Source organism: Amphiura filiformis, chromosome 17 (genome assembly GCF_039555335.1).
Source record: "Amphiura filiformis chromosome 17, Afil_fr2py, whole genome shotgun sequence".
NCBI classification, from domain to species: domain Eukaryota; kingdom Metazoa; phylum Echinodermata; class Ophiuroidea; order Amphilepidida; family Amphiuridae; genus Amphiura; species Amphiura filiformis.
Window position 1 is genome coordinate 1,133,879 of NC_092644.1, and position 23,366 is coordinate 1,157,244.

Sequence of the window (23,366 nt, forward strand, 5' to 3'; positions counted from 1 at the left end):
ACCAAAATTCAAGATTTTAAATAGCGCAGCGTAGAACCTCGTGGAGGTAATAATACATCCTCGATAGAGGACACGCATCGTAGGCGCTGCAATGAAATAGCAAATTTCTATTTGGATCTCATCTTTTTGGATCGAAATTAAAAGGGGACAATGTGATCAGTAGCTATCAGTGAAAACTGACACTTAAATAGGTAAATATTCTTAATGTAAATCACACATTATGGCTTTAAATTACTTCATATCGCATTACATTTTTAATGTTGCATTTTGCATAGTGCAGTTATTCACCGGCAAATTCACCGTGACCTTTCCAGCCATAAACCCGCTTAGTGAAGATTAAACCAAGATATGCAGTACTGAACCATTATAGTAATCGATTGTCCAATGCAAATTTATTACCACGTGATAATATTAATCCAATGAGCGATCGAATTGTCCGAAACGGTCGACTAATCCAATCGATAATGACGCTTTTGACATATACGGGCGGAACTCCACTGACCGAGTTTTGGGGTGTTTTTCACTGGTTTGCTGTCATTTACTCATCAAGGCGGTCCCCCGTTATTATAAGGACTATGCTAATGATTAAGATTGACATGTAGAGAATAAACCATACTTGATTGACAGAAAGTACTACATTTGTACCTATTACGGTTTCGTGACACCCTCTTCCAAATGCGACCAAGCCAGGGCGGCCCGGTGAAGCAAAATGTGCATTGGAATACTAACACGGGAGTTTGGATAGATGGTAGGATTTCTTTCTCATACAAATGTATGGTCCCCCGTTATTAAAGCAGATATTTTGAAAAGAATAAGTAATTGAAACATAGGACAAGTACTAAAATCATAGCTTTTATACTTTTTGATATATGACGCTAACTAGTTCATCTCCTACATCTACAACACAGTGCTACCAGTAGGGGTCAATTGCCTATTGTGAGTGCCCCTGTGTTGTGTGCATACATGTAGGCAACAATAACTGCATGATGGGACTCAAACTCAGCAGCTGAAATATTTTAGGCGCTCATTTACCATCACAATACTCAGGGCTTTCGTCACTCATATCATCACAGTCAATGTGCTGATTACAAAGGTTGGAATTATGATAGCACCAGTAACCGGAACCGTCTACGAATTTACAAGAGGTTTGGTCTTCGCTGCACCCATCATCATCTATAAATAAAAAGCGGAACCGATAAGATTAGATTAGATTCAAAACTGTCCATTCTTATAACAAAAATAAAGAATGCAGAAGGTCCCCAAAAGGCCTGACGGTCTAAGAGGGTATTGCATTGAAACAAAACGTTTCAAACATTACATAAACAGTACATTATAAAACAAGAAATGTCTTTAAAAAGACAATGCCTCCAAGATAACAGTGGGCACCTTTTGTTATTAGTTAAGGAGATACTTATAATGCTAGCTTTAGGTAGCGCTATTGGATATAGATTTTTGCCTGATTGAAATATGCGAGTCCATTTTCTCCTAATTACAAGACTGAAAATTTTATTTTAATCGGATACCAAAATATGGCCTGTCAAAATGGAGCGAAACCAAGTCGTTGGCAACAACTTTCTTTTATTTTTGTTATGCAATGTTGTCAGGTAGGCCTTATTTTCTAATTATATATGCAAGAATTATGCAAAGTAAAATTTTCAGATAGGCTACAAAATAAGATAAAACCCATGGATGCCTTTGGCAAATTTGAACACCACTGCAACAGTCCGACACAACCCTAGTCCGAATCCGAAATACACTGCGCTAGTCCGAGTCTGGAAAACACTTCGTCAGTCCGAAACTGCAGAACACGAATCTGAAAATCACAGCGCTGGTCCGAATCTGAAAAACACGGCGCTAGTCTCGGACTATGTTTCCTAAATTCAGATTCGGAATAGCGCCATGTTTTGCAAATTCGGACTAGCACAGTGGTTTTCAGTTTCGGACTGGCAGAGTGTTTTTTAGATTTGGACTAGCGCTGTGTCGGAGGAGTGTTTTCCAGATTCGGACTAGGACAGTGGTTTTCCATTTCGGACTGGCGCAGTGTTTTTTCATTTTCGGACTAGCGCTGTGTCGGACTGGCAGAGTATATTGTAGGTTTGGACTAGCGGCGTGTCGGACTGGTACAGTGTATTTCAGATTCGGACAAGCGCAGTGGTTTTCAGTTTCGAACTCAGCGCAGAGTTTTTCATTTTCGGAGTAGAGGCGTGTCGGACTGGCAGAGTGTATTTTACCCGGGGTATTTTAGATTTGGACTAGCGGCGTGTCGGACTAGCGGAGTGTCGGACTAGCAGCGTGTCGGACTAACGCCCTGTACCCTGATGGCGCATGCAGGGTCATGGATTGAGTGTATAGGCTTATCGGTCGATTTATTTTCCATAAAATGTTAGCTTTTACTGTCAGATATGTCCCCTTTTAATTTTGAGCCGAACAAGTGAGGTAAAGCGTAGATAATTGGAATTTACTACTAGCGTCCATGCATGTTACTACCGCGGTTGTAATACGGTACGATCCTCGGGGTGTGTGTGTATGTGTATCCCGCACGCCGTTACGTACTGTGCATACGTGTTCGACTAATATTTCCATCGTAATAATAAAACGCCGGTTCCATCGTTTTATTCAAAATCTCGATTTTTACAAAACTACAGCACCTAAAGTCTTGATTGACTAAAGTACATTACAATCGTGTAAAAACCAGAATTTAAATTTTTTTGAGGGCGTTCTCCTCAGCAAATATGGCTTTAATGTTGACTGGCACACTGATTGATACTAACCCATCATACCGTCACATACAAAATGACATAGGCCTACAAACCGTAGCCTATTTATTGTAGTATAGGCCTATAGTATAAATTTCAGTACCGTAAAGCGGGGTGACTTTGGACATTGGGGTGACTTTGGACACGCATATAGGACAGGGTTGCTTGATTTAAATCACATTTTTTTTTCAAAAAAATCATTGATTTAAATTTAAATACTGATAATTAAATACCGAATTAAAAAAATACTAGTTTGCGTCTGACGTCATGACAAAGGCGTGCCGTGATTGGTTGCTGACCTGCGCAGTATGGCATTTTTGGTCTGGTTGACAGGGCGGCATACGCAAGCTAGTCTTTTTAATTCGGTCTTAAATTATAGAACATTATGAGCTTGAAAATATTCTAATGCATAATTCATGAACTTGAAAGACCTACACCATTGGCCGCCACTTGCTAGGTGTTTCTAGAATCCCTATAAAATAAGATTAATTTTAATGCTAATTTATTGCACATACTAAGGAAGCGTGAATACCTTTTTAAACATTCAATTTAGGGAAATGGCGATAGGCGAATTTATGTATAGTGCAGAGAAGTGGGGGATATATATTGGGCTCTCAAAATTGGGCGGAAATTAGAGTACTTGTCAGAATATAACTTTGTACAATCGGCCTACATGCCGCGCAATGTGCGGCATTTTAGGTGTCAATTCCAAAACATACTACCTCCAGTGGAGGCAGAAAAACACAAGATAATTTATTGAATACAATATAACATCGGATTTAAGCCATAACTCAGTATGTTTGTATCACGAGAGCGTTAGCGTTCTCAGATCAATTGATTTGGACCAGTGTTTCTGACACTTTTTAAGTAATAAAAATTCCTTTTTTAAAGGAATGGGGCGCCCAATGGCGAATTCCATGGCATGGTGTTTAGATTTGATATTATAATGATCTACTCAGGGAAGAGTAGAAGATGATCAAATGCAAATGTGTTTGATTGGGGAAGGTGTATCACAGGACCGTTATGGATGAAATAAATTGAATTGGAATGAAGCTGTCGTGTCAATTTGCGATTATGTGGGGTGGGGGAGTTCTGTTTTTGGGGCATATTGTAGTAATGATATTGCTTCTACTTACTAATACATTGAAAATCTAATAGAGATGAAGGATAAAAAACAATTACAGAACATTCATTCTTCATCAAAGTAGCTATGGGTATACAATGTTCACAAGATAAGAACGTTAATGTTTTGTACATGAACGTAACGTCTTTGATACATAGTTGTTAACACACTGAAAATCTGACTAGAGATTTACAATTTGATGATATCCAAAAGAATACTTAGCATTGAAGAATTAAAAAAATTACAGAACTTTCATTTGTTAACATACACGTAGCAATGATTAACAATGTTGAAAATACAAACGTAACGTTTTGTTCATAAACGTAACATCCTCGACACATCTAGGATCCGCATAATTTGTTGATTAATGTCATAAACAGTCACAAAAGATTTATGGTCTGATCATTTTATCATTTTAAGGGGGACCCGATATTGCATTTGGAAGAACCAGGCTTTTCTAAACTATGATCAAAACTGCTGGGTACCAAACTTTTTGATACAGCTTGTATAGTAATTTGTTCTAATTTCCATGCAAAAGAACTTGGCCAGTTGTTTCATCCTTAAAACAATAATACACCATAGTTTTCAATAACACCATGCAGATAGATAAGACCTTGGTAAGATAAGCATGTTCATTGTTATGTCACTATCACTATCTTGATCTTGATAAGATGCCTATTCATACACTGTACCATGCTGCAGCGTATTAAACAAGGATAACTATACAACATACATTTGTACATTCATTGCATGACTTTGAAACTTTGGGTACAAAAACTCATACTCTGCAAGTTAGGTCAAATTTTGCACTATGATTGTTTATTTGAGGTTATTGGACTATGCCATTGAGATTAGGCTATTGTGGTCCATAGTGTTGGTCACCGTCTATCGGGTTCTAAGAGGCGGTAAACTGGTTTAAGCCCGGTACAAAGGTCACGGTTTATTTGGTGTTTTTATAAGTCCATTAATTTTGTATTTTTCACAAAGTCATGCCAATAAGGTGCGCCCCAAAGAGGTATTTGCTAAGTTAATTATGGGTGCCAATTATTGGGCTGTGAATGTGGTCAAGGAAGCTTTTCTATGTCAGTGCATTTTGCTGTTGTGTCCGCCGTTGGACAACTACTTGGTTACTGACATGCCATGCATTTATAGAGTAGAGTATTGAAGTAATCCTGTATTAATCATGTTCATTTTGATAGACAGGAATTTAAGATATAACCTTGTGAAAAATTATCAGTTTCTTTTTGAGCTCAGTTTAGTACTTGTTTCGAACCATTGTTATATACACGATTACATGCTGATTGTAACTAGTGTAACATACCACATGTAGGTAACCCAGGCAAACCTTAGTTAACACATTTGCTAGTCAGCCAAATTCGCCGACAATGTCAATGCATATTTACATCGAAATTTTTACCCAACTGGCCGAAGAAGGAAACGTACATAAATATGTTTTCTATACTTCACATGACCCAAATATATGATTTTTTATGGTGATAAGTCACTCGCACATGGAATTGTAGAGGGATTTGGATAGCAGTTCCATTAAAAAAAGCTGCTATCATAATGAGACTAAGGGAGCGATCGTTATTTATGGCAGGGGGGGGAATGGGTAAATTTAGGGGGAACACGAAATTTTTTGTGATCTTGAGGGGAACCTGAAATTTTAGCTGAACCAGGAGGGGGATTGTTAAATTTTAAATGGAGAAAATTGGGAAAACAAGGGGAACGCGAAAATTTTGAGCGGACGCGAGGGGGGAACGTGAAATTTTTTGTCGATATTTTTGCCAAAACACCCATTCCCCCCCCTGCCGTAAATAACGATCGGTCCCTAAGATCTAGAAACACCCCGAAATGCCGTGTTGGGGAATTTTGCTAGCTGAAACTTTTTGATGAAAGTCAATCTTTGACAAGATGTAACTTTGCTACGGAAAGTGCTATGAAAAAATGGTTTTCAGTTTTGGCTTTGTTTACTCAAGGGCTTTAATTTGTTATATAAAATGATGCAGTTTGATGGCAAATTTGAATTCACCTGGCATACCTATAACATACCACATGCGTCTTTGGTTTCGTCACTGCCGTCAGAACAGTCGTCATAGCCGTCACATACGAACAGTTATATACACGATTACATGCTGATTATAGCTAGTGTAACATACCACATGCGTCTTTCGTTTCGTCACTGCCGTCAGGACAGTCTTCATACCATCACAAACGAACAGTTATATACACGATTACATGGTGATTATAGCTAGTGTAACATACCACATGCGTCTTTGGTTTCGTCACTGCCGTCAGAACAGTCGTCATAGCCGTCACATACGAACAGTTGAGGTACGTACTTTGTGGTAAAACCACACTTCAAACCAGATTGCTGTAGTTCAGTCGGGTCTAAATTGAAAGTAGGAAATAGTTGCAGCAAAACATTAGTAGTACTATTAAATTCCAGAAAAATACAGCACTAATTTTTGGGGATATAAAAATATATTATCGAGTTCTGCCAACTGAAACATACCTCAATCCTTATCATTCATTTAGTCCTAACTGGAGATAAAAGAAAAAGTTTACTATTTTACTAATTTCTTGAAAAAAAGAGCCAAAAACATTCATTTTCGACATATTTTCTGACGATCGAGTCACAAAAATCAAAGACTTAGAAAAAGTCTAAGAATTCAAAATATATGTCGAAATTTTGCTATAATTGTCACTTTTTTGTGTTTCTTTAATTAAATGATTGGTTATCAGAATGAAACATTGTCTTTTCAACAAAATTAGACTGCATAAACTAAAATTCGTCTTGGTACAAGTCTTTGGGCTTGATTGTCACAGCATACGAAAAACACACGTTTTTGGCCCTTATTTCCAAAAATTGACCAAATATTAATATTTTATTTTATTGCCAGTTAGGAATAATTAAATGATTAGGATTTAGCTACCGGTATGTTTCATTTGGCAAAACAGGATAATGTTTTTTAATCCCAAAAAATTAGTTCTGTGTTTTTCTGGAAAAGGGAGTAGTTACGTTGTTGTTGTCGTTTTGTTGTTGCTGTTTTTTGTTTCATTTATTGCAGCAATAGTGGTAAATTATTAGATTTAATGTTGTTATTCGTTGTAAAATGTTTCTTTTGACCTTTTTAACTGATTTTTCTGTTGTTGGTATTTATTGTTAGTGTAGTACTTTTTAGCATCTCATACTGTGTGTAGTTAATCTGCTTATAATGTTTTGCAGATTTCCTTAATTGTTACGAAAGTTTTCTATACATTTTTAGCTGAAATAACAAGATAAAGTGAAAGAAACTCTGCTGCTTATTTTGGCCATTTACCATGTAGCTCTATGGGAGGACATAAGGTCTTTATGCCGAACTCTTGCTCTGTTGACCTACAAACACAACAAATTTGGCTGATTCCGTTTAGGTGCAAGTTGGGACATGTGTAAACATTACAAATATACCAAAAATCAGGTTTTGTTTTGTTTGTGCGTTAATAAAGACTTCACTCCTTGTTAACCCTGCGACCTATGCAGACGTGCTCAGGAAGGCTCATGATGATTAGTTAGATTGGTCAACATGATGACGATTATATTGTCATCATGTCTTGCACGTGAATCATATTCAATTATACTTTTCTTTTATACTATTCATTTCGTGATAGTCATTCCCGTTCCCGTTCATTCCCTCATCCCTTGGGACTCCAAATCTGGTACCTCGCTCTCCTTTCCCATAGACTAATTCCCCAATTTAGATTCATAACAAAATATGCATCAAGGGGTGTAGTACCACCTTAACGTCGTGCGAGTATACGTAATGGTTAACGCGTAAAAAGAACCTTGCAAATTGTAAAAGTAGTCAGATGAAAACAACACACCAGGAATAATATGTTATATTCTTACCACACAATGAGCTTTGTTCGTCATCCTCGTCGCCACTACTGTCCACTAAGCAATCAACGTTCCCATCACAAACTTTCGTCTTCGCAATACAGCCGCCAATCTTACATTTATATTCGTTATTTTTGCACTCTAGAAACAATTGCAATTTTCTATTAATAACAGGCGTTACATATTAAAGGAGGATTGTCCGATTTCATCACATTTTATTTCCACCTTTGTTAAACGACCTTGAACCACCAGGCGGTCCCCATCTGTGGATTTTCACGCCAATACTTTCTTAATATTCCAATCCCTTTTAATGCGAGAGCTTAAGTTGGGCATCAGAGGTCCCAAACCGGTAAAAAAAAATTGCACTTTTTTTCTGGGTCTTTTATTGTTTTCTTGTGCGATATATTGACCATTTAGGGTTAGCAAATTGGGTCCCCAGAAATTGGTATGTGCGTGCAGGGGGGGGGGGCAAAGATTTTTTTGGAAGGCCGCGAGAGGGGACAAGCTATTTTGGCTGGCAAGCCCATTTTGTGTTAAGGCCAAAATATCACAATTAATATTGAGTTGAATATGTTATCGTCATATTACATGCAAAAAAAATTAACACATTAAAAAACCGACACAGGTACCTTTTTTCAACTAAGTATTTCTCTTTTTCGTAGTAAATGTGGATGTGGATGACGGCGTGCTGCCATTCATACTACAGTTAATTCTTAAAATATCAAACTCACTGGATAGTATCGACTATAAGGCATATTCTACCCAAATTTGGACACCATCTGGCTATTGTCCCTATAGGTACCTTGCAATATTCATAAATATTGGTCATAATGTCCATATGTGGCATTTGGCAAATACACAAATATTATACACAGAAATATATACGCTAGAAATTCCCACACACGGAAAACAGCTAGCCCCTATTTTGATGTTTACTGAGGTATGGCAAGTGTGGCCTTCATCACGTAAAATTGGGAAAGCTATTTAACATAACAAAGGGTTAGTTCCCTATACACAGTGGAGCAAGTAAATACACCATTAAATCACGGCGAGATGTAAATTGGGTGATGATGTCAGAGCTCATTAAAGTCTGTCACTCGGTATATTGCAACTTGTTGTAAAGGGCAAGCAATCTTTGGCACGCCGCTCATAATTATTGCACAGCCCCTAAGAGAGCTAAAAAAGAATATTCGATCTCCATGCTTTTTACTAACAATTATGTCAAGCATATTCTAAGCATTTTAAGCAGCTAAAATCAGGGCGATAACGCTAACGTCAACCAGGACAATTGACCTAGCGCGCGAAGTGGGATAGGCAAGTAGTGTAGCCGACAATTGCGCGTTACCCTGATCGGAACCGACTGTAACGAGGGATTTGCCAAAGTTGTACTAACTGTGGCAACTTCGGTAACTTTTGTCATTTTTGGCCAGGTTTGGATATTACATAAGTGACATGGGACCTAAATGATACAAACGATCTATTACGGGTATACGATGTATTGTTGGTCGAAGCAGCAGAAAAAAAAGTAGTTCACAACATCTTGCGAATGGTAGTGAGCTTTATCAAAATTGCATTGCTCAATTCATAGCGAGCGTGTAGAAGAATTCAAATATCACAGATATACTTTTGTAGGTCCTGTGGTTCTTGAGTTCAGAGTTATGTTGTAAAGAGGGCTGAGACAACAACACTTTTGTAAAACGTACATAACTCATTAACAACAATAAATTAAGCAAGTATATGATTTGTAGAATGAACTTTTGCAAAACACCAAAGTGTTATTTTGCAATAACATATTGATTCAGATAATGAAAATCGATTTTTTTTTTTTGCTGCTTCGACCAACAATACCTCGTATACCCTTAAGGGTAGACGAGGTATTGTTGGTCGAAGCAACCTAAAATCGATTTTCATTATCTAGATCAATATATTATTGAAAAATAACACCTTGATGTTTTGCAAAAGTTCATTCTACAAATCGTATACTTTGCAAACTTGCTTAATTTATTGTTGTTAATGAGTTATGTACGTTTTACAAAAGTGTTGTTGTTTCAGCCCTCTTTACAACGTAACTCAAGAACCGCAGCACCTATAAAAGTATTATATGTGATATTTTAATTCTTCTACACACTCGTTATGAATTGAGCAATGCAGTTTTTGCCAAAGCTCACTACCATTCGTAAGATGCTGTGAACTACCAGATCACAACAGTTTAAAATAATTAATAACCTTAAGCAAAGTTTCTATGATGTCCGTCAAGTAGCTATCACAAAATTGTTCCAAAAAGTTCCGCTAAACTAAAACTTCTGAAGTTTTACATAGCTTATGATATCTTAATTTAGACGTTATTAAACAACCGCCTTTAATATTGGACATTATCAAACAACAGCCTTTAATTAAAGCGAATCTTACCACAATCGTTTTCATCTTCTCCCATATAGCATTGTACAATTTTATCACACACCAAATTATTACTAATGCAGATGCCCATATCTCCGCCATTGGTACACATGAATTGGTCCTTGCCACATTCCCCTGTGTATATGATGTAATTATTCATAAGAAAATTTAAGCAGTTGTTAAAACCATAAATGATATTATTATTTAATACTATTATTATCAATTTGATCATCATTATCATTATTGTTACTGTTATGAAGGAGGGCAGCAGCAGCACGTGTCCATTGACGCAATACGCGTACTCGCTATTTGAACCAATCGGAGGCGCATAGCAACAACGGGACTGATCAATTTTAAGCCCCAGGTAATTCCTTGTAAAATCTAGAATTTAATTTGATTAAAATTTGTAATACTATTTTTATTTGAATTGAAGTGTCAAAGAATGAGAACTGTCGTGCATCTATCGTCTCATATAATACGGGCGATATCATTATTTTGGCGTAAAATAACTCCGCTTCGCCTCGTTGTTTTATTAAAAAAATAATGATGTCGCCCGTGTTATATGAGACGATAGATGCACTCCAGCGGTAAATATAGACCACTTGACAAGTGACGTCATTGCCCGGCAGTATGCGCACGCATTATGGTACTTTCCATTGTTCTTTGCCCTGCAGTGTGCGTGCGCATCGTAGTCTGCTCAGGGCATGTGTATTTTAAATCTCCCACCACATTTCATATAGTACAAGAAAGCCATTGAACAGTGAAGCGGTTCGTTCGGGCATATCGACAGACCAATCCCTCGCCTTTGTTGATAAACAATGATGTAAAGTGGTCTATACTACACTATTATGTCCAGTCTGTTAGAAAAGATGGTGGGGATCATCCATCTCAAAAACTTCCCCATTGTCTCCCAAGCTACGGAGTAGTTATGTTATTATTACAGCCAAATTCAAAATGACGGACGGCATAGTTAAAGGCCCGGGTTAAAGGCCCGTAACGTGACCTGATCGCCAGCCTCATCACCCCCCGCCCACCTTGCACACCGACATCGCCCGGATAATAATTACATTCAGCTGAGCGTACGGATTTTTGACCCGCTATTTTCCGGGCACAAAATACCGATCATAATCCGGCCACCGTTACCCGGCTTGTTTCTACTGAGACCAGAAAGCCGTGTCTCGCACGATGCACGGCATTTTTCCCTGTAAACCGGAAGTACGGAAAACAGATTTGACGGTTGTAGGCCTATCCTAAATTTAAATGTCCACGCATGGCAGCTCATGGCATATGACCTACAATCACAATTTAGTGTTTTCGTAAAATCCAAATTGCATTAGTTTACCAGTGGATTTAGTAATTGGCTATTATGATAATTAATTTACAGCCAAAATCCCGGGGCCAAAATATAACCAACTCATTAACTATAAAGAAGTAGGCCTAGACTAAGTAAAGTCATATCCATTTTACTTCATCAAGTTCATGCGAGTCACACATGTGGCCAGTGTATATAATATCAGAAAGAACTACATTATAGGCCTAGGCCCTATACTGTACAAGTAGAAATGATATGAATCGCGTTATTTTTGCATGACCTCGACCCGGCAACCGATGACACGGCTCGTTTCTACTGCGCGGATTACACGCTTTGACCCGGCATGATCCACCTCAAGAGGTGGATCACGAAAGGCGAGCACATGACCCGGCATGACACGGCAACCGATTACCCAGATCGTTTCTACTGGGCTTGTTACCCGGTATGACCCGGCACGGCACGGCATGGCACGGAATTTGGCCCTCAGTAGAAACACGCAGATTGTTATACAGCCAGAGACATTGAAATGAATACCCGGGATCGATACACGTAAATGTGCTATGTCCGATTGATTGATATTCAGACGATAAATCTTTGGATACCGGGAAGAAAATGATGAATATCTCCGTATAAAGAAACCAACAATAAATGATTTCGAATAAAGAAACCAGATCTGGTTCCTTGCACTTGAACATATATGTTCAACGGATATGATAGTCGTTAGCTTGCGTCTTGAGAAAGAAGCGTGCGTCTTGAACTCATAAACTGACAAAAATATTATGATTTTCTGATGTGAGCACTCACTCACATGGCGTATACATGTTCACCCACACACAGAGGTCACACACAGCGTAGTGAGCACCCCCTCACATGGCGTATACAAGCTCACTCACACACTAGAGAAGTCAATTACCGAGGTATTAACAGTAGCCTTAGCCTTGATGAGATTTTGGTATCGTATAATAAATCATATATTCTCATTACCATTCCAAAATTTGACGTTCCAAATCGATATATTTTCGAAGAAATCGGGGTAAACATTAATTTGTGGTTACCACGCTAGCGAAATTTAACACGCCCCTGGGAATTGTGGGTAGCTCAAGGAATTTCAATCAACTTCGATGATATCGGGAAATGCACGAACATTCAGTAAGCTTCTACGAGTAGTTATTAACAGCTTACTGATACCGTGATTGGTACTTCTTTGTGAGTAAATGCGGCGATATCATATCAATTTGTAAAGCGCTCTTTTTTAAAAGTCACAGTTCATTGAATTTACAACCGTATGACAAAACAGGCGAAAATAGTAACTTTTTGCACAAGATTTGCAATTTATAGAGAATTGGCCATTGCTCATTCTAGTTACGCTAGTATATGGACAATATAAGTGTGCTTTTTCATTTAATGACATAAAATTTTAAAAATATTGCAAGGAACACTTGAGGTTTTGATTTTAAAAACCTACATTTTGGTCAGAAAATGTGCTTGGATAGGCAATTTTCAACATATTTTCCACATTCGCCTTGCTATAACATTGCATTGCGTTATCTGTTGACCTAGTGACTGAAAGTGTTTTTAGGGGGAAGTGTTAGCTTTCGTTTGATATTTAAAAAAATTTGATTGGATGAAGGGAACACTTGAGGTTTCGACAAAAACCAATCAAAGAGGCCCATTTTCAGCGGTATTTTGGTATACCAGAACGAAATTCAAATTTCAGGATATCTTTGCTTAACGAATTTCCAGTGATATAAAAATCTCAAATTTTTTGAGAAAAGTGAGGGGATGATGCTGTGGATCACGAAATGCCCTTTTGAATAAATTAAATCACAGCCATTTTAGCTATACATATAAATTGCCATTTTTAAAGTAATTTTGAATTATTAATTGAATTCAAAAGTAAATGATACTTTTATTCCAACGACAGTTTTGCTATAACAATTATGTTAATGCATGTTGCTTCATTATATTGATGATGTTATACAAAATATAATGATATGAATTATTTGACAATATCCACTTACATGGCATTAGAGTTCCATTAGTATTGTAAAAATTAGGTAAATTATCCCATTATAAAAATCATTAAAAGTTAAATGCAAACGTTTTTAGTAGAATAATATGCAAGATTAAAAACACAATTTTTCAGCGGCGTAGACAGCTTTTCGAGACCAGGCTAGAGGGGGAGCATAGAATTGTGGTATAATGTTTTGAAATATAGTCCTCCGACCGAACAATTTTGGCCCATGCTCAAGATGAATTGCCTCCCATATTGAGGGATGGTTTCGGTCTAGCTATTATGTACGTGGCTAGTCAGTATTAGGACAACTTCCAACTGTAGCGTTTACAAATTTGAATAGCAAATAATATATACAGAAAAATTGGCCAGGTAATTGGGTTAAATCGAGATTCGAACCAGCGACCACTGGTTTACGAGACAAGTGGTCTACCATGTGAGCTACATGTGAGTAGAGGGGATTAGTGAAAATGCGGCTTTTAAATACTGTTGTGACGTTATATTTATTTGCATAATTGAATATTGTTCATTCCTTCAAACCCGTACGGACGTATCATCTCCTAATGTTTAGTTTAGATTGGTCAACATGATGGCGAATATATTGTCATCATGTCTTGCACGTGAATTATAATTATTCAATTATACGTATTGTGGGAGCAATGTGACTCTGGTAAAATTTATTAATACAAACATATGTAATTTTGATCAGTACTGTTTGTCTAATGATTTAAATTCATAATAAATTCTTAAACTTATTTCTGTTACATTTGGTTCATTTCGTGTTAGTTATTTCCTTTCCCGTTCACTTTCCCTCATCCCTTGGGACTCCAACTTCTGTACCTTTGCTCTATTTTTCCTTTGGCCAAATCCCCAATTTAAATTCATAATAATACTTAAAATCCGCATCTTCACTGATCCCCTCTAATTATGTCGCTTCTCGGAGTGTGGGCGTGATCCCCGGCCACACGACAGCACGGTTTTATCATGAATCTGACCAGCGCCAGAGCAAAGATATTAGAGAGATTGCGATGTTCCAAACGCAGCACGTGGAACGTACGTTTTCACGTACATTTTTACGTACGTTAATACGGTGTTAAATATTGCTAGTCTCGGTTCCAAACTGGATTGTGCTCATTCGTCACGACGGAGAACAAGTCAGCTGGAATGAAGACTATAATATTTGATCTAATCTAATCTAGGTCGATAGAGGGCATAGTGATTGAAAAAATAACAGTAAGCTGAGTCTCTGCCTAATTCAAACAGGCCGCTTTTGATTTTGACTAAAATTTTGACCTACATGCTGATTAAACTTAATTGGTTTTCTTTTTGTGCTCCCCAAATATTATAGTTGCTCAAAAACATATATTTTGGTAGATTAAAGATCACTACATCCATACATCATAACTTTACTTTCAAAATGAGAATTTTTCGTCCTGAAAATTGGGCGCGTTGCATGGACTTAGACATGATGTAAAATCAGCATATTTCAACGTAGCATCTGCGTTTTGTTCTACGTGGGAATCCAAAATGGGAAATCGCAATGTCATTTTTTGTACGCAAAGTATCACACACATTTCAATGGGCAATCTCTGCGTATGAATATTGCGTTTAAGTTTAGTCCATTTTTAACACATCGCTGTACCTTTATTATAATGATTTGTTACAAACAAAAAGGATCATAATAATAATTAGACTTTCCTTCGTATGTTCATTATCTTTGACTATCTTTAACATATTGTGAAATGGGCAAATTTTGTGCATTTTCAACGATGTATCTACGTCGATTTCGCACGTGGAATATCTTCAAAAATAGCTAAATACGTGATCTCGCTTCGATACTGGGGAGTGGTTTTGAAAAGATCAACGTACGTCCGATTTCTACGTTTGGAAATCGCAATGTCACTATTGGTAATTGTGATCACCGTCCATCATAGCGCAGGATAGCAGATGGTAGAGCACTGATCTCGAGGTCGCCGGTTCGAAACCCGCTTCAGCCATATGTTCTTTACTCATATTCTTCAACTTTGAGTAGCAATGCTTTACCATATTTACAGCCATCATGTTCATCACTGAAATCTGAGCAATGTCGTATTCCATCGCAGACCAAATAACTCTTAACACACTGTCGTCTATTTGTGCACATGACATCTCCTGGTGAACAAGGAACTGGATGCGTAACCCAGAGGAGTGTAAGGAAATATAATACAGAAACAGACTCGTTGTTACATTTTGGAAAAGTAAATTTCCTGCATACGATATGAATACATACATGGAAAGCAAAATAAATATTACAGAACGTTTAAGGTGGTACTACACCCCTGATAAATTTTGCGACTAATATACAAATATGCAAAAATAGTCACAAATTTATCAAGGGGTGTAGTACCACCTTAAAAGAGTTATAGTTTGTTTTTCAAGTGTAAACGGTAACTTCGGTTTCAATCGTAGAATTAAGAATGAGTTTCCAATGAGTGGTTGCCCTACGTTGCATGTCCCTTTGGGCTGCTTCATTTAAAAACCACATCCCCGCTGTAGAAGATTTTGGAATGAATTCCAACCCAATCCTAATGTTTAAATTATTCCTCATTTCATGGACTTGGCGAACCCCAAAAGCAATGCAGATTATAGAAACTAGGATTAAAGTGCTGGTCATGAGGGAGGAAACTTAGAGAGCCTTGAACATGAGTTGGATAAATGGGCTATTCCATTTAAAATCCACACTACCCCTGTGGAAGATTTAGCTAAAGTCTTCCACAGAGGGAGTATAGGTTTCAAATAGAATAGACAATTAGGTAAATTCCATTTGAAATACTCACTCCAGCTGTGGAAGATAAAGGTAAAGTCATTATACAGGGGGAGTATGGGTTTCAAAATGATTAACTTTGACCAATTACATCTGAAAAACATACTCCCCCTGTGAAAGATATTTCCAAAATCTTCCACAGGGGTAGTGTGGATTTTAAATGGAATAGCCCAATGCATTAGGCACCAGAAGCAAATTTGTATTTATATTGGTCAATATCAATACAGGCATATATTCATATGTTATCACAATTAACAATGGTCAATTAATTGATTTCTTAAATAATAAGGATCGGCCAAGCACCGATGGTCGATCTAAAGATCGAACTAATTTGTATCTATTGCCTAGAGGAGTCGGGTGCATTTGTGGGTCGGCCTCCCACTGCACGCTTCATAAATACCACACTGGACTATATAAACTGAGGGTATATTACCTAAGTAAGCAGTAGGTGTGTTATCATCCACAGTTAGAACCTGTCTGTGTTTTGATTCACTGATCGCAGATCGTCTCACTTTATTAGTGTTGCAAACGGTTACCGCAGGGAAATCCAAAAACGTTTTTGATACCACTTGTAACTGCAAAGGAGATACAAAATGTATCATTTAAAGCAATATTCTTACATTTCCATAAAAGAAAGAATAGATGTGTATTTCTTTTCCACAAAGCTTTAGTTTATATTGTCAGGATCAGATATGGCCACTTTGAATGAGATAAAGCAAAGAAAATCGTTATTTAATTCACTCCGGCTGTCGTGACTGGAGTCGGTTCTCTTAATGTTGTGTGACCATCCCGCCAGTTTGCCTCCGTACATTGTTATGAACATCGAGTACGCATTTGACTTAAATTTCGATTGCATGAAAACCCAGGGGGGTCACTCCCATTGTGGCCTGTACACCATCCGCGATGATGAAAACGCGTAAAAAGGGTCGTTTTTCGTGGGTAAGCACGATACGCGCGTATCGTGTTTAGGGTGTCAAAAACATGAAAAATTGGAAAAAAGGGTAGCAAAATTGCAATTGCTAAATACGCGGAAATGAAATTTAGGGTATGAAATTTGATGTTAGGAATAAAATCCCTGTTTAGGGTGTCGTTTTAGCCAAGGGTTAAATCCTTGTTTAGGGTGCTTTTCAAAAGTTGATTATCGCGGATGGTGTACAAGCCACAGTAGCAGTGACCCCCCCCCTGGGCATGAAAACGTTGTACTTATACGTAACTTAACTAACTTAACTTACTTTATTTATAATGCACCTTTTCCTGTGGCTACAAAGCGCAACAACAACATAAAAAACAGCAAACATGATCAAGTACAGAAAACAAAGACAACAATATTATGGAAAAATATATGTCTTGAGCATAGTTGTGAATGATTCAAGAGTAGCAGCATTTCTGATATGAAACGTGGAGCTGCCACTGAAAAAGCTCTATCCCCAGTACCCTTATTGGAACGAGGCACCAAGAAGGGAATACTATCTGCCGAGCGGGTCTTCATTGCCCTCTGGGATGATCTTCTCACAGTGAGGCAGTTAGTTATGTACTGGGAAGAGAGCTCGTTTAAACACATAAAACAGCGTCTTGTATACAATCCTCTCACTGATAGGGAGCCAATGAAGTTGGCTCAAGAGAGGGCGTTTTCCAATATCCCAATATCTTCTGATGATGCAGAGAGAAGAAGCGATGAAAAACTCCGTCTTGTCTTGATTCAACCTGAGTTTGTTCTCAATCAATACTGAATGTCAGCAACACACTTAGAAAGTTTAAAAAGAGCACATTGGACATCACCAGGAATGCTCGGATCAGGGTGATATAAATTATATCAGCATCAATGTGATAGTCTACATCATGATACCGTAATATTCTACCAACAACATGGGTAGAGTAAACAAAACCCAAAGGTCCTGTAACTGAACCTTGTGGAAGGCCATATTCCATGTAAATGCCTTCTGAATATGCTCCAGAAACAAAAACTTGACATGATCTATTTTCAAGATAAGAACTGTACCAAAGCCTTTGCAGCATAATCCTATTTTTTTGATCATCAAGGGCTAAAGCAGATTCTGTACTAGCTATGCTGACTCCTGTAGTAGGCTGACTCCATCGTTTCATTCAAAATCTCATATTTTGTCACAAATACGGCACCTAAAATCTTGATTTTTGCAGGATAGACCCTACGTTAGTCTATCAGTTCATAGCTCAATGCTGGTATAAAACATGATTTTGTTTACAAACGGATTTCCCTAAGACTCACCTCGACAGTAACTGGCGCATCAAAGTATCTGCCAATTTGTATCACAGCCTGACGCAGAAAGGCACCAACTGCTACCATTAATATCAAAGTCCAAAACAATTTGCCATACCATCTTTTAGATTTGAATATAAGCGGATATCCATGAGCAGTGGATATCTCTAAAGCTTGGTTGCTAACAATACCGAAGCATGTCTTGTTGGAATCAACGTCATCACCATCGGCGTTAGCATCTGCGTTTGTACCTTGATATTGATTCGTTGAATCTCCATATTTTGGTCCTTGTTGAGTGGTATTAGCGAAGTAGGGATAACGAACCGGGACTGAAGTGTCCATGTATTCGTTTCTTGATATCAGAGATATTGGGTTTAAACTGAAAAAAAAATGCAGTTTTGAGATTAGTATTATATTATTGTGCAGCATATATAATTATAAGGTTAAGGGCTGGGATAGGGGCAAACTTTATGCTAAGTACAGGTATCTGGAGAGAGCTGTTTTATATTTTTTGGACGTTTTTCCCAAATTTAATAGTTTTTGGTGATATTTCAAGAAAGCGACATGCCAAAGGGGAATCTTTGGGCACATACTTTGTTATTGTTGATACAACTCTTTTCCTCATACCTACGTTACCATTCGTTTTGGTGATTTACTAATATTAAATATTTTGTGACTGCATTTTGGCGTTTTCAATGCGTGAAATTAACGCTGATATCTGGATATACACCTTTTAACATTTCCTGAGCCAAAATGCAAAATAAGTTACTTGTCGGAAGTTAATAATGTTATAACAAGAGTTTCCGTAGATAAATATTTTTGTCCGTAGGTAAATATTTTTGAAATTACGTTTTGATGATATTGTGAAGAAATTAAGATTGGCTAATTTTCAAAAATTTTGCAATGCACGAATTTCTATCGAAACTACGCCCAAAAACACTATTCCAATTCAAAATAACTAAGACTTGAATAGCGAGGTCACCGCCGGGGGTCAGGGATCAGGCTCGAGGTTACACTCACATTGATACGCATTAGTCACGTGTCCAGAAAATTTTCCCGTGAAAATTTACCTATTAATTTTGACTGGTATGTGCCCAAATAGTTGTCTTTGGCATGTCGCTTTCTTCAAATATCCCCCAAAATATCAAATTTTGGAAAACGTCCCAAAATTTAAAACAAACATTAACCTTCCAAAATAAATACATATTCGCACTCGATGGCCCAGTCACTATCTGCCGCTGTGATCTGGGGAAACTCGTCGCTTTCCCTCTCCAGTTAGCTGTACTTTTAGTTTGCCCATATCCCAGCCCTTAATGGCCGAGAAACCCCGAGCAAAACATCGCTAGTAAAACTGGTTAGACAGGGGAATCCGGGGGTGCGATCACTGAAAATATCGGATGTGGAAAATCTATCTATTCGCTACTTGCACGGTTCCGCCATTATGCACTATGTGCGGGAGAGCCTCGAACTGGCAGCATACATGAATGGGAATTGAACTAGTCATAACGTTCTGTGTAAGGTTACATAATTCTTCCTTTCATGTATGCTGCCAGTTCGAGGCTCTCCCGCACATAGTGCATAATGGCGAACTGTGCAAGTAGCGAATTGTGCAAAAGTTTATGTATAAATATACTCGAGTATGGGCAAATGGACTACGCGGAGAAGTCTAATGTCTGCCCAGCAAAAGCAGTTATTCCATTTTACAACACAAAGTGTAATGAAAATTTAAATCCAATTCTTTCTTTCCCCTCCTTCTCAATCACTCTCTCCCATTCCCTCATGTTTCCCCTCACTTCTCCTCACCCTCTCCCTCCATCTATCCTCGCTCTTTCAAACTTTACCCCTCATATATAATACCTCAATCCCACTCTAGGTCACTCCCATTTCACCCTCCCCAGTGGCGTTGTCGGGGTTTAACTTTTAAGAGGGCATGAGGGAGGCTACTTTCAAGGAAAAACATTATTAACAAAAATGGGCAAGATGTCTTTCTTACGAGATACAACATATAACATTATTCCTGAACGATTAGACCACGTGGCACAGTGTCATCGCTCCGATCTTCATGGCAGAAATCTCCATGGTAGGTTGAATCCACAGCCACGCATGGCCATTTTGTTCCGACTGTTTAATAGTTTTGAGACGCATGATGGGCCGAGGGACATCCGACTAAGACTATTGACAATAGCCTGGTGACTGACCTCTGTATGTGTCAGTGAGCATGGTATACGCCATGAGGTCATCTGCTTTTAGACTGCCTTTTTTAGTGGCCTACGCTGCGCTATAGTTCGGCACATATAAAATCAGAATTTTTGTCACTTTTTGAGCTCAATACGCACGGTTCTTTCTCAATACGCAAGCTAACGACTATCATATCCTTTCAACACATATATTCCGAGTGCAAGCAAAAAATGTGGCTTCAGAATAAAAATAAATTACGGGAGATATTCATCATTTTCTACCCCGGTATCCAAAGATCGTCTGAATATCAAATCGTGCATAGCACATTCACGTGTATCGATTCCGGGTATTGGTTTTAGTGTCTCTGCTGTACAATGTAATTATTAACCAGGCGATGTCGGTGTGCGTGGTTGCAATGAGATGATTTGAAGTGACCGCTCGCGCTACAGTACTTTATAGGTGGGCTTGGGGAATTGGGCTAGTCGAGTTTTGCATGGCGTAGAGTGGTGTATCTGCTATCGATATTCAGATGATAGATCTTTGCATACCTGGGTAGAAAATGATGAATAGTTCCCGTTATTATTGGTTTCTATATACGAAGCTATTGCAAGGCTTGCACTCGAATACTTGTGTTAAAAGAATATGGTAATCTTCAGTCTGCGCATTGAAAACCCAGCTTGCGCATTGAAATAATAAAAAACTCACAAAAATTCGGTTTTTCTGCTGCGTAGCCACCTATATCGTATTTTTTTATACTTAGCCTGAGTCCCTTGGCCATTCTCTCGAAAGTATTAAACATGACGGAACAAAATGGTCATGCGTGGCTTTTGAAGAACTAGTTGGGATACGCCCTACTATCATGGCGATTTTCTCCATGAAGATATCGGGGTGCTGACGCTGTTCCATGGACCTAAAAGGCGGTTAATGAGCTCGTTTGGCGATGAATTATAAAGAACATTATAGCCTCTCAATTATGGATGATACACTACCACATAATATGTCATGCGTCCAGCTAATAGGGCGAAGATGTCCGATTATAATTACATACTGTTCCTCTAAAGTACACAATCTAAGTTCACACGGAAGTTGGTTAATGTCATCATTATCTGCTTAATATGAAAACTACATGTTGTCCATCTAATGGCCATGCCATTAAGATTATTTAAGGCCATTAAAGTTATTTTTGATGACTTTGCACAGAAACCTGAAGATAAACCTATTTTTAAATGTATTTGAGACAATGATGAACTACGGTGTTGAAGACAAAAAACCGGTACTATTTACCTTTACTATTTACCTGTTCCATGTATCCCATAATAATGCACTGTTTCAGGTTATAATAATTATGTCGTCAACTAATACTACTAATGTCACCAACCTCATAGTCCCATGTGAAGGATAGATGGTAGTATTTTTGTCACACATACAATTTACATATCGTACCACTCCTGCAACAAATTCTGCTGGTTTTAGTCCCTTCTTCCTATTGTATGGCAGGGAAGCAAGACTTCCTATTGACGTTACTTTACTGAAAGAATGTCAATATCCTGACAAGACATCAAGAGATCATATATAATGTAGGCTACATGTTCTCATTAGCCAATTTGAGTTAAGAGGTATTCAGAGCAGTTTTGAGGGGTGCGTGACATTATAACATGTGGCAGTTTGTAAATAAGTAAACATCTTATCATATTCGCCGTAGAAGTGATGATGTAGCAGGATTAAATACCATAGCAATTGGTTCATACAATTTTTGAATATATTGTCCTGCACTACAAACAGGTTGCACTCATCACCTGTGTATGTCTGGTGCGAGTGATTAGCATAATATGAATATTATATAGAATTACGATCCAGGTCTTTATCCCTGTTCTTTGACATCTATAGTTTAATGCAGAGGTACCACGTGAACGCACTAGTGCAGTGCGATATATTCAAAATTGTATTCACCTATTGCTGTGGTGGTACGGCGAATAGTGTGAATTTGGATGTCAACATAACAACATACTCTCTACATGAATAAATACATAATATTATTATGTTGCCAACAATAATTAATTGCCTACCTGTTTTGTTCCGGATCGACGAAAGTTGGATTGTGAACCACCCATCCCGAACGCTCTCCCCGGATACCGCTTCTTCTGTTAGAAAACATGCTGCAATATCTGTAGCAAATTCTTTTCGAAACAAGTCATATTACAGCCTCATCTGCAATTGTTCTGTTTCGTAAGAGTTATATAATTAAAAACACAGAGCTATTGTCCACTTAATTCTCCCTTAGTTTTAGGTTTACCAAAATATTAAGCCATAACATATTTGAGGCGAATGTGTTCAATGTTGTGCCTCGAACAGTAGAACGAAATGTAGGCGTTGCCGAAGCGGTGCATTTCAATTTTCAGCGGGAGCCTTGGTTACAAATGTACCTAATTTTGGCTTTTAAATTAATTACCTTTTAAATTGTTAAATACGTGTTCGATGAAGGAACTGAGGACATTGTACCAGCATAGGGATGTGGTCACGGCCATAATAACTCTAATAAAAAGTGCAAAAACATCCTCGGACAAACACTGAAATTTCAGAAATAAATCATAGTGAAGTCATAAAGGCTGATAAAATGAGTTATTATAATGTTGTCATTGATACATATAATGAATATGCAAACATGTTAAA

At 37.9% G+C, this 23,366-nt stretch overlaps 1 protein-coding gene across 1 annotated transcript in view; it reads right to left on the minus strand.

Moving 5' to 3' along the window:
- LOC140138157 (uncharacterized) overlaps nt 1-23,056 on the minus strand; it is a 49,203-nt gene extending 26,147 nt beyond the window's left edge. The window contains exons 1-8 of the mRNA XM_072160090.1: nt 22,763-23,056; nt 18,528-18,897; nt 16,716-16,857; nt 15,523-15,645; nt 10,166-10,288; nt 7,769-7,897; nt 6,145-6,270; nt 1,033-1,173 (exon numbers count right to left, since the gene is read on the minus strand). Coding sequence (XP_072016191.1) covers nt 1,033-1,173; nt 6,145-6,270; nt 7,769-7,897; nt 10,166-10,288; nt 15,523-15,645; nt 16,716-16,857; nt 18,528-18,897; nt 22,763-22,851 — 1,243 coding nt within the window. The 5' untranslated portion in view covers nt 22,852-23,056. The remainder of the gene's footprint in view (nt 1-1,032; nt 1,174-6,144; nt 6,271-7,768; nt 7,898-10,165; nt 10,289-15,522; nt 15,646-16,715; nt 16,858-18,527; nt 18,898-22,762) is intronic.
- Between the last annotated feature and the right edge of the window lie 310 nt (nt 23,057-23,366).